The following is a 13,566-nucleotide window of genomic DNA, read 5'->3' on the forward strand; positions in this document are numbered from 1 at the left end:
ACTGATCAAATATAGGTTTCTGACAGACCCTAGCAAAACTATCACACAATATTTCACTTGAGTATCATGAGCCTTAAACTGCATTTTACCCTCCTCCCTAGTAAATAATCTTATGCAACTCAATTTCTGAGCCACACTTGTGTTAAGACCTAGGGAAATTCATTGAACATTTAAGCCTACCACAGTAAATATGTGTACTCCTGTAGAACTCGCTGAAAGCATTTTTCAGGCTGAAATTAATCACCAGACCTGTTAAATAAATCTATAAATTGAGAAATATACCATATTGCAAAAGTAATAGACAGCAATGATGATTTTCTTGTCAACAAGGAAATTGATTTTTCCACAAGGAAGTCCAGCTTTCTCCCTTTCCCGATAGTTGTTCTTAAAGATCTTTTTCTGCCAATGTTCTGTGGATGTCTCTTAGCAGTTGCTACTTGGTTGGAATGCTTGTTGTTATATGGTTGGTTATATGCTTGTTGGCTCAATGCAGGCTACTTGTTTTGACAATCCTTTTTCTTCCATGCACTGAACATGGCCACAGCATTCAAGTTGCTTTTTTATGGATGCCATCTGATGTTGAATGTGATAAATGAATGATTTCATATTATTGTGGGCTTTTATTCTGAAGACAGCAGCCTACCACCTTCAAAAATCCCTCGCTGTGGCATTTGATGTCTTCATATTTCTTGACTCCAGTTGTCTCATGACTTTATCTCCATGTGTTTTATAACCTTAAGTAGCAGCATTTTATATTTGCTTCTTTTTTCTCTTTAATATTTTTAGTCCCTTAGAATACTAAATATTCATGGAATATTGCTCATGCACCTTATTATTTCTTCCTATAATCATCTAAGATGTCATCATATATAATTTTAAAGCTGAAGTCATTGCTTATTTGCTACATTAGTACAGTACCATCTTAAAGTATCAGTTCTTATTACTATCCTTCTATTTTCCTTTTTATCAAGTTCTGGAGCCAAAGCTTTATACTCTTCTATTAGGTTTCATGTATTCCATGTCTTTGTTCATTCATAGTATTCTGTCTTTTTCAAGTTGAGTGTGTGTAGCTGTGTTTGCTGAGCTAAATATTCTTATGGCTATATCGATCGTTTGGATTTCCTTTTACATGTTTTTGAAACTTGCCCTAGATGTAGCTATATTAACAGTGATTGAGATATTCTCCACACAGCATCCCTGAATTAATATTTTTGTCAATTCAAAGCTTGAGTTAATAGCATTTTCCCCTTTTATTTTAGTCATTGTTCCTTTATAGTCTTCAAACTGGTTACACTCACTCTTATATTTGTAGTATAAAATGCTTCCCAAAGCTTAGCTTAGAGATTACTGCCATTTGCCTTAAGTCTTTCAAAGATTCATTCAGGACATGCAAAAATAATTTTCATTCACAATAGGTAAGGAAGAGTAGATGGCTTCAGGCAAACAATTACAGAGGTGAAATACTAAAATAAATTACCCTTCCTGTTAAATTGAAAATCAGCAACATTTTAAAGTCTTTAGCCAGACAGCTTAATCTATTAGAATCAGTAACTTACAATTAGTATTATTTCTGCAATGTGTTTTAATGACTTGTTAGGACAACCTTGGGTTGAATTCAGGGTACACAAATGAAATCAAGTATTTTCATGAAGCCTTGATACACTGTGATTTCCCATTATTACACCTATCAAGTTCCTTCAGCTAGGACTGGATATTCCATAGAAACTATTGTACTTTTTGCAGTTTTCTTTTACCAAAATATCAGTGAGAAAGCACTGTGTGGCTTTCCCTCTTGCTTTTTATTCCTAAAATAGAACCTTCACTAAATCATAATTACTACATTTGTTTTCATTCTGGAATAATTTATGCAACCCTTTTGACTTGGAGAAAAGTCAAAAGCACATCAGGAAATTAGTTTATTTGATAATAATGTAATCCCAAGATGGATACTTTACTCTGGCTGCTGTCCACCCTGAAGACAACTTGTTAAACTTTTCAATTATCATCATATGTTAATACATGTTAGATCAATAAATAAAGCAGTTTCTGGCGTCACTTGGTGGAAATTCTTCATATTGAACTTAAAATTAAAACACTTGCCTTCTCCACATAAAAAAAAATTTATTCACGACCTAGGTTTCATTATGGTATAACATCATCAGGTAAAAATACAAGTCAAACACAGTTTATATGGCTCTGGATGGAGGGGAAGAGGAGGGAGGGAGGAAAGCAATTGGTTGAGGTAGGAAGAGGGGGTGGAAATGGAGGATTGGTAACATTGATAAATTAGCAGGCCGGGAGAAGGAATTAATACATTGTTGAAAAAAGTTTTACTTGGTGTCGATTAGTTGGCAAAGGAGTGGTCAACCCAGCTAGGATACTGCCAGTGCATTTCCTAGGAATTTCATATTTTTAGGCAAATAATTTCCATCTAATGGTCAATTACCCTTCCAAACATTATTTTTATACATATATTAATATAGATTATGCGCACATTATTAATGGGTAAATACAGCAAATGAAAGTATATGAGGATTCAAGAGCAAAATGGATAAAGCACCAAAGATCGAATCTCCTTAGGTATCATATGTAAATATATTATGAAAATAGGCTTCCAAAGTGACTAATACAATCCTTTTAGGCAGGAACCAATGACAGAAAGCTCTAGTTTCATGGAAAATCATATGCATTTAATGGAAGTCTCCAATCAGAAGAGAGATTACAACATTGTGACAACACTACATAGTTCAAACAAAAGTAATTCTCCAATCTTTAATCTGTTAACCCTTCGAAGAAATCTTCTCCAGCACAGTCTTTGCCTTCTACACCTTTGGATAACATCCGATGCCATCCCCCAGAGTCCTACATCTATACGTCTGGAATTTTTCCTTCTACGGGCACTGTAAGCTCTTCTGTGATTTTGTACACTAATTGCATACCTACTAGAGGCACTTTTTCAAAGGGAACAAGTATTCAAAAGCAGCTAACACCACAAAGGGGATGTTCATGATAAATATAATGGTTTATTGAACGCCTTCTGCCAACATGATTTCAGCTAATCTCATAGATTTAGACCTCTCATAGTGACATTCTAGTATCATACTGTAACACATTATCTGCAGGAGTAGAGGTTGCTATTTTAAGATTTTGGGGCATGAGAATTCGTGAAGAAATTCCAAGAAACTTTGGGGGATGCCGCAAAAGTAATTTTTAACAGATTCATCTGATAAATGTGCATTACAATGCAATAATTCCAGCATAAAATCATTTGACTTGACTGGGATCCCAGTCAAGGCAAATCCCGGTGAAGATTTCATGTGTTAAAGAATATCACCAGAAAATGCCACTTGTATTCAGATTATATAATTTTACTTGCATTTTGTGGCCAACAGTTAGGGTGGTTTTATGTGGCACTGCTTCCTCTAATGAGCATAAAAACAATTGTTGGTGACTGTGTAGAAATGGAAACAAAACAGATGAATGGAGTAAAGTGGAATTTAAATCTAGTGCACACACACACATTCCTGTCAATGACTCATCAGAACACTTCTCAATGCAAATAATTATTTAAGGGCCCTAGTAATTTAAGAATGGGTGAAATAACTTGGTACACAGGAAATCAGTATTAGCGATTGAATTTTCATATTTAATCAAAATTTCTTTAAAACAAGGCAACAACATTGGGCTAAACACAACCATTAGTACATTTTCATGATATATTAAATACTACTCTTCATTTGAAGCAATAAATAGCTTCACTACATTTTTAAACAAAGTGACATTTGGAGTTTGATTTTTCGATGCACATACACAAAGTACATCTGGGTTATCCATATTTAAACAATTTAACTTTGCTGCACATCTAATTTAATTTTAATACATATCCATTGTGTACTTAATTTTCCTTCCACACTTCTTTCTCACTCACTTCACGGAACTCAATGAATGTTTACATTCAAATCTCCACAATTTACACATCAGCCACTGTACATTAAATTCTATCACGCTTACCGCGAGAATACCTGTTAGAGTAAATTTACCAGGTCATACTAGTCAACAGTGACACCACACCTTATTAGCAACTTCTGTGTATGCAAACAAACAAAATAATCTCATCTTGTACATTTATATCAACACAAGGCATGTGAAAGTACATATTGAAGCTTGCACATAGTCAGCACATGCGATAGAAAGATCAAATTTATAAAATTCAATAAAACATAGGGAGACAGTCAGGAAGCACCCAAGAATGGACCCCATTCTAATTTTGATTCATATAAAATTGTAAAAAGAATTGGGATCATATGAAACTTGGCTAGTACAGCCATGAGGCATGTACTGAAATAAACAACTCAATAAGCGTTTTATGCACAGATAATTCACACAATCTACGAATTTATTATCACAATTATCACACTATATTGATGATTGACTTCTACAGACAAAGAGACTAAACTGGAAGAATGAAAATGACAGTAATATTGACACATACTCCACAATGATACGTAATAATTATTCAGTATATGGGGGAGGCTGAGGTAAAGTCTTGCTGCAAATACCTTTCTACAGCAAGTACACATTTTATAAGTAGTGAAAGGGTCAATTTGAGCAATTACATGCAATCCATCACGGAATAGTGATGAAAACCTGAGAAGGGTAAATTCACTTAACTACGAGTGATTCCCCTTCCTGCACTATTTTCAAAAAGACACAAAATATATCATGTCAGAGACCATTAAGGCCAAAACCTTTTAACAATATATTTTGTACAAATAATTGTAAAATGTGCTAATTTGGGAATTAAGGGGGCCAAAATGTGTATTTGTGACACATTCTCTCATATGATTACACTCGTAAACAAATCTAATAATTACACCCAGATATCATTTTGATTATAGCTATTCATTGAAGAAGGTCAACGTTAAAAATTTCACCATGCACCTCTGCCAAGAAATATGAAACAGTCATTAAAAAACTGAACATATGAAATGTAATCAAATCCCTCATCATCACCATCATCTGATCATGATGAACCTTTCACGTACAATATATAATAATACCACAAGAACTATCAATAATATGAAAACTAGTTCCAATTTGTCTTATTTTATAAGTGATTTCAGTGGCCGGATTTTCATTTGAAATTTGAATAGCTTAAGGAAGCAAAAACTTATTGAGCATAGATCAACCCATCCAGGATAGAAGATCATTGAATTTAAAGTATTCAAAGAAAAATAAACCTAATATAAAGCTAAATATATTTACACTCACAACCACATCTTGGTGCCTACATAGAACAGAAGTAAACCCAACTAAATAGATCTTTAAATACATTATACCAAATTCTTTCCATTTCATTCCTAGCAATCTGAGCTAATAACATTACACACCACTTTATTCACTTTAATTCATCTAAAATACAATTGTGACTATTTTTCAATTCTCAATTCGAGAATTAACCATATGAAAAATTTTAATGGGAAAAAGTGAGTACTGTCTACAATCAAGCCTTTTATTTAAACTGCTAAAACCTAATGGTACTCAAACAGTATCATTGGAAAGAATCTACCTACACCAAGGGCATTGCTTCAGCTACATGTTACAGATAAATAAAAGAGGGCCTGTGCTGATTTTTATACAATGTTTTTAGTTAACTCCTTTTGAGTTTTAACAGCCACTGTGATACTAATCCTGTCTTAATGGGTTCAAGTTCATTCCCACAAAATATTATAGGTACTTATTTATGTTTTACAGACAGTATGATAATATGATATTCTGAAGAAACGTTTGAGTACCATAACCCCCATTCAACAAGAAAAACAAAATATAGCACAGATGAACAACAATCTCTCCAATACCAGTTTCCTAAGTAAGTATTTTCAAAACTATGTACACTTATGACTAAATAGTTATCAATGTGCATATTTCTTTTCTCTAACATGGCAGTGTATTCAAAGTCTGGAAAAAACCACATTTTTATGAGTCAGGAAGAAGTGTTAGGTCATTTTCTGCACCAAAACTTCTACTAAAGATTGTTATGAAGGTATGTGTAGTTTTACAAATTTATCACATGTCCTTGGGAATGTATATATTCCCAAGATCCCAATCCCACAGCAAAAAGATTGAAAAAATTACTACAAGCTTGACAAAAAAGCACTAAAAGTAATACTTCAAGTTGTTTTTAATCCATCATACAACAGTGAGAACAAAAATCATCATAATAATAAATAAACTCAAATCCAGAATGTGTAATAACAACAAACGTAAACTATAACATTTTAAATTAAATTTATAACTGTGGAGTTACTAGGCATTTAATGGATATTCTTGTTTTCATAGCTAAGAAATAAAAATAGACAGAAGAAAGTCACTAATACTAATAGATACACGAGCTTGATGGCAAAATGAAGTTTGATTCTATAATACGTAGATATAATAAGCTCAGAATTTCACCGTCAAAATGTGAAATCAACATTACATTATTATCTTACTTGTAAGACTTTTAGATCATGCCCTAAATTGTACATTAACATTTATTCAGTGCTGAAATATATAACTACTCTCCACAAAAGAAGTACTTCAGTCTCATATGCTAAATTATATTTAATTTTTAGCAAATGAAAATTCTATATTATGAAGGCATGCCAAAACACAAGTTTGGATTGTCTATGACTACTTCTACAATGAACAATTGTATTATTTCATAAATGCCTTTCTTGTAATGATGTAACATAAGTGAAAAACAAGCTCAGATCATGCATGCTAAATTCTTGAAAATTTTAAAGATATGTTTTATGATCAAATGTTATAATTCCCAAACAAGAGAGTCACAGGGCATTTATTCTTTTTAGGCAATGAATACAGTTTCATTTTTGTGAAACATCTGATGCATTACATAAGAGGAGGTAGTAAGTTTCAATAATAATGGTTGAAGAGTATTGCCATAAATCAATAGATAGAAGAATTGGAGCTGGTTGTGTCAATTTGATTCAGCTAAATGTAACCTATACTGACATTGTATGCATTTAAAGGGAAGAAAAACAAGGTTAAGAATAGAAGTTTTCCTGTTTTTTAACAATAAATTTGCCTTTATATTTAATAAATTCATTGCTATCACACTGAAAATAATTACATCAACCATTTAATGTGGTCATTAAATGAGCTCTAATAACTCCAATAAAAATTAACTTGGAAAATTATGAAAAATCAAAAAGAAATGGCATAAACTGAATAGAATGTCATTTAACTTGTCTAGTAAGACCTATAATAACTCTGATGTGTTAGGTAATAGACTCGTGGCTAAAAATAACTATCACAATCAGCCAACCATACTATACTACTGAATATCAACTAGTTTAATTTTTATTGCAAAGGTCATTTGATGAAAATACTCCATTCTAAAAAGTTCTCATCTTTTCAACACAGGTTTTTATTGTTATTTGAAATGCATGTCCTTCAGATCAAAGACTACAGTCAATTGTAGATAATTGATGCTCACTTTAATAATACATTTCTTAGATGGCATTAATATGAATATCTTTAAAGATTGCACTGGACATGTTTCACTTGCATTTCATCCTTTTCCAGACTTATATAATTGAATAACTTTCATTAATATACTATGTCCATTATGTAAAATTTTAAAGACATATAATATCAATTACAAATGGAACTACTATAAATAATCTATACTTTGTAACTCTTATAGGAGTTTCTTGTCATGGGTTCCTGCAGCCTTTTTAAACATTACCTATGCTTGACCTGCCCCAAGGAGAAGACCCATTTCAAAGAAAACATCTATGAAAGTAGTTATTACAAATATGACCATAGCAACCTTCAGTGACCCTGTTTGAAATAATGAAAGATGGAATAGTATATTATCTATATGAGTTGATGATTAAATTTGGTGAAAGGCAAACTGGGAGACAAACTTGTTTGCATATCATATATTTGCTAATTAGGCAACACTAAAATATGTATGTATCAACTACAGCCACAGACTATATATGTATGTATATATTTTCTTTGAAAGGTTTCCACATAATATATGAATCTCAATTTATTTATTTACTTATTTTATGAACATTTCTTTAAAGTCAATCACATTTATGACAATTGAAAATCAGCATAGAAGTTTCGATGAACCATCCCAAATAAAAATGCCATGATGGGAGTCATGGTACATTTGGTTGCATCAACTAAATATTAATATACCTATAAACAAAAGTGCAAACTGAAATCAGTTTAAACAAGAATATTCATAACTATACATGCAACAAAAGATAAATGGTAGCTCCACATTCTACTCAAAATCAACAAATAAATAAATAAAACATGAATTAACTGCAATAAAATGGAGAGAACGAGAACTCATTATTCCCTAGAAAAGCTACTTTAAAAGTTAGCTCATATCTGGAATGTTGTCAATGTTCTCTGCAAAAATTAATATCATTTATAAGAATTTTTCCTGGGTTTGATTTCTGTTGATAGTGAATAATATAAGGACAACTTTAGGAACATCTGACATAACTAAAAGGCAATCAAATATTATTTTAAATTGTATGAATTAAGTTTAAAACTGAATCATTAAAACCAAATTCTGGTATATTTAATTATTTTTACTACTCCATATTTAATGTAAAATTATCCATCAAAAAATTGGCTGAGATAATCAACACTATCATGACTTTAAAATTATTAAAATAAATAAGTACCTACAATAAATGTTCATAAAATTAATCAGACCAAGAAGATAGAATGGATACTATGATGGAGCAGCATATGAAACAAGTCAGCCTTAAAAGGCTAAACAAAGAGAGAATGGTAAAGATGTAAAAACATTAGTATTCGCTTTTTTAAGCAAATATCCCAACACTAAATATAATTCTGCCACAAGTTACTCATTTGTTAGTCAACAATTATTCAGTCAAGACAATAAGGAAACATATAACTGACTATACGTCATTTTCTAGCATACTAAAATACCTTACTAAACCTATTTCTGATAAAATTATTCTTACTCGACAAAGACAGTGCATACAAACGCAATTAAATCGGCATAAAAAATTAAATTAATGTTTGGCACAAAAATCCATTCCAATGAAATGCATTTGGGTATAGTTATGGCCATTGTGATTTTAAAATGCATAGAAAGGTAAAAAAAGAACATACATATATATATTTGTATATATATATTAACCCAAAATCTCTTATCTGAATTTGAGCGTACAGTAGTTTAGTTGGTGCTGGGCTTCATCTTACGAGATTGATGGTGGTGGTGGTGAGATCGATTCTCCTGAACTGCAGCCACTAGAGTCCTAACGGCTTCCTCATGGCCTTCAAACGAGTCTGCCTTCTTCAGAGTGGCTGGTCCAGCTGGTTTCAGTTCAAATCCACCCTGGAACTCATTTGGGTCCTGGCAAAATCTATGAGATCCCTGTGCACCACCGCTGCTTCCATCCTCTGCACCACTGCTCTTCCCGCTTCCCCCACTCCGCTTGGGCGGGAATGTCTCCCATGACCTCTGCTTTTGGATCCGTGGGGAGCGGCCCCCTCGGCTCCGAGCAGAGCTCCCCCCACTGCTTCCCCCACCATCCCCTCCCCCACCACCACCACCCTTGCTTCCGCCAGGTGACTTCCTCCCAAGGTCCACAGATGACCTCCGACCCTCCCGGGTCTTCTCGCCCTTGGAGGCAAGCAGGGACTCACATGAGTTCTGCTTACGCTTGAGTGCTGCAGCCACAGCATCGGCCAGTGCTGCGAGAGCCGCTGGCTCAGGTGTTGGGGCTTTGCCCCGAAGCCTTGCTGCCATGGCCCTCTCACTGGTCATAGTGGGTGGTGACTGACCCCTGCTGGCCCCACTGGTTGCACCGCTCCCATCCGCATCCCGGTGCACCATGACTTGGACCTCGGTCGACTGGGTCCAGTCTGCAGATGTAGCCCTCCTGGCCTTGCCCTCTGAGAGCAGTATCCTCTGATAATCATCATCGATGACCACGATGGCACCCTCTTGAGAGGGACCAGAGTCTCGGAGAGGCCTTATCATCCTGCCCATTGAGCGGCCCATGTCCTGCAGTTTTTCCTTGAGTTGGGTCTCTATCCTCTCTACGTCCACGCAGCCCGAAGAGGATGGACCATCATCTTGGTACTGGGAGGTGGAAGATGGGTGGGAGCGCCGTGCTGGTGGAGGTGGAGGAGCTCCAGATCCTGATTTACCATGATCAGACGTTGTGTGCTCAGATCTAGGAGGGGGTGGTGGTGGGGGTAGCTTTGAGCCACCACTTCCACCTGGTGCAACACTGTGATACAAAGATGATGACTTCGTGCCATCTCTCCCCACTCCTGGGACTGACCCATAACGGGAAACCCCTGAGGATTCACCTTTGGAGCCCCTTGGGCCTTTGGCTACTGACTTGGTTGATGGGGGAGCAATGGGTCCACGCTCATCATCTCTTCCACCCCTACCACCTTCCCCAAGAGATTTGCGAGATGGCCGAGGCTCCTCTGAGTACGATGGTTTCCGTCTATCTTCTTTGGTTCTCACCTGAAAGTCAAGATTTTATAACTTTGCTAAAGTCTGTTTTTAATTTTGGTGAATGTCAAAATTTAATGAAACTTGGAATGAATGAGAAGAGATACCAGAAATATCTAAGTTCACAGAGATTTTCATACAAACATATTATCTTTAATCAGCTACATTAGACTATTAAATACAGAAGTCTGGGATCAACAAACATTCTAGCATATTTAATGTTTGGTCTCTTGCTCCGATTATTCCAATGTACAATATTTATTTGCAAAAATCACCCATAGTGCCACAGTACTCAATCTTGAATATATGAAATAGAAGCACAACAATAAGCCCATACCATGATGTTTCCATCAAAATATGGAAATAAATGAGCTATCAAAGGAGTTGACATTCACCTTAATTCCACTGGGCTTAAGTCCGAGACAAGGCTTTGCCCATGCATGCCAGGATGATATAAACATGCTTGCGTACCATGCCTCTTTTTCCAGGTGATCATGATGGATGTGAGATGCAGAGCATGCTGGGTCCAGCCAGTTTAGTATTAGTTAATGGAAGCTGGATCATCATCCATTCATCCATCCACTAGCCAAAGCAGTTCTGCACATCTCGTACTACCATCTTTGACATTCTAACTACAAATATGTGGCACCTGATCTACCTATGTCCCATGATAAATTAAGTACATCGTGAAAAGCGATAACTGTACCACTCGGTAGAGTTATTTCGTCCCCGCCATGATGAAGCAGTCAGTTACCAAGCCTGATAATATTCTCCTCAACCACCTTTCATATACCATGTTCATGATTGATTTCTCAGCTTCAGCTGATATAATATCATATTCTGCCGTGAGAAATGAGGCACATATAAATGGACTATTATGTTATGCTGATAGTTCCCATCATAACTCTATATGTGAATATTACTTACCTTTTCAATAAGCTGGCTGATCACACCACCTCTCTTCATTTCTCGATCTGGAGGCAGGGCCGGTGGACCATCTGTAACTTTACGGTAGACAACCACAACACCAGCACCACTTGAGCTCCCAGAGCCACCTAGTCCACCCACTGCTATTGGGATTCCTGGCATTCCAGCTTCCATTGACTTGGATGATGGAATATGGGATTCACCACTCTGCCCACCACCAACCACTGCACCACTTGCCGTCCCCTGTCCAGTCTCACGAGGCACCTTCTCACGACTTCTCAATCTTACAACACCATCACTTCTTGAGGTGAGCTCTTTGCCTGGTGAGCAAATGGAATAAAACTTGGTAACCAATAGCCAAAACATGTTTTACTGAAAATAATAAACATTTAAAATAAATATTCCTACGTTAAGGATATTGGAAAAGGTATTGCATTAAGTTGAGTTAGCCTTTATTAAGTAAAAGGGAGTTGATAAGAAGGACATTAAGTAAACATTTGCAGAATATATCAGTGAAAACTTATACACAGAGTGTAATTTTTAGTAATTCCAAAACTTGCTTGTTACAGTAAAAGGATAAGCATCAATTGCATCATTGTTAGATGGGGATTAGGAAAAGAGTCCAGAAATTTTAACGGACAGAAATGAAAACAAATGAAGAAATGCTTAGCAGAGCAATGAAGACAAGATTTTTCTCAGAAATTCAAAGGAAGCAAGAAAAGGGGGTTCAGGAGTTACAGAAAGGTGATATGATGTTGGAGACTGTGATAGAGAGGAAAATGCTTGGTAAGTGAGGGAGAGGGAGAAAAGGATAAGGCATTTTGGACAGCATGCAGGGATGTGGATAATATACCAAACCAAAAAAGGTTTTTGGAATGTACGGTATTAAGGTATTTATTGTAATGTTAAGGAAGGCTTAAAGGCATTGAAGTGCTTGGTCCCCAATAGACCATGGTAGTTTGAAGTACATTTCTTGGAAACATCAATTATCTACCACTGACTGGTGAACTATTGCTAATAATAATGTTTAATTTGCTAGTTATGCAGAAGGTGAGAGAGTGGTCCAGATGATTAGTGGCTGGAACTGCCAGGAAATCTGGAAGCCCAACTCAGGTATAAAATATGCCATGGTCAATGAAAGCCATAATACCCAATTATCATGAGCTAAATTCTTCTCTGTTGATTATTACCTGCTTTTGAGGGAGCAAAAGCAGGTACTGGTGGCTTGTCTCAGAGGAGTATTGCCAATTAGACTCCCTAGTGCAGGATGACAGCAAATATTAGTGGGGATGTTTCTTTTTATTGAAATACCTACACATTTTGCAGAATTATTGCAACAACTTATGATAAATATTTTAAAGCACTTAATGCTAAACTAACATAAAAAGGCAGGGAATAAAATTGGCTTGAATTTTGCAACTGACAATGTTATGCGCATAAACCTTTACTGTTGATATTTCTCAGTAACATAGCATGAGAACTGTGGAAAATGAAATAGCCATAGGTTTAAGATTCCTAAGTTTTTCAGTATTGAAAATGGAATAAATGATTTGATCAAAGAAATAATGAAGAAAAAATCAAACACATTCCACCTGAGGACATACTTGAGGCATGTATAACATATAATGTGCCTATGAAAATATGGCTACAATATTCCTCACCTAACATATATCTGATTATCTGTACTGTCGCATTCCCCCTTCCTGATTCCTCCCCCGACCATGCCCATGAGTTTACATGAGTCAAGAGCTGAGAGGAAGATGTCATATCCAATTGCAACATGAAAGTAGGATAGCAGGTTTCTGATGACTACCATGGCATGATTAGGCCTGGTTGACTGGTCTTGTCTTCGTGTTGGAGTAACACAACGTGTAAGGAAGCCAGAGGAAGAAAGAGGGGGGGGGGGGGAGAGAGAGATAATAGCCAACCATAAATTTCAAGAGTAGGAGATTGCATGCTCTTCATTATATAGTCACACTCCTGTAAGGTCATGTGTCATGGGCAGAAGAAAACTATCACATACCGACCATTGTCACAAGTGACTTGGATCCCAATAGTGGCAAGTACAAAAGCAATTTGGTTATGGAAGATTGAATACATTTAAGGCA

At 35.7% G+C, this 13,566-nt stretch overlaps 1 protein-coding gene across 1 annotated transcript in view; it reads right to left on the reverse strand.

Moving 5' to 3' along the window:
- Positions 1-3,618: 3,618 nt before the first annotated feature.
- Positions 3,619-13,566, reverse strand: part of LOC139686405 (uncharacterized) — a 64,288-nt gene continuing 54,340 nt past the window's right edge. Inside the window, exons 13-14 of the mRNA XM_071583598.1 lie at positions 11,459-11,778; positions 3,619-10,543 (exon numbers count right to left, since the gene is read on the reverse strand). Of these exons, the coding sequence (XP_071439699.1) occupies positions 9,236-10,543; positions 11,459-11,778 (1,628 nt within the window). The 3' untranslated portion in view covers positions 3,619-9,235. The remainder of the gene's footprint in view (positions 10,544-11,458; positions 11,779-13,566) is intronic.

Source organism: Hetaerina americana, unplaced genomic scaffold (assembly GCF_022747635.1).
Source record: "Hetaerina americana unplaced genomic scaffold, ioHetAmer1.1.p SCAF_14, whole genome shotgun sequence".
Taxonomy (NCBI): Eukaryota; Metazoa; Arthropoda; class Insecta; order Odonata; family Calopterygidae; genus Hetaerina; species Hetaerina americana.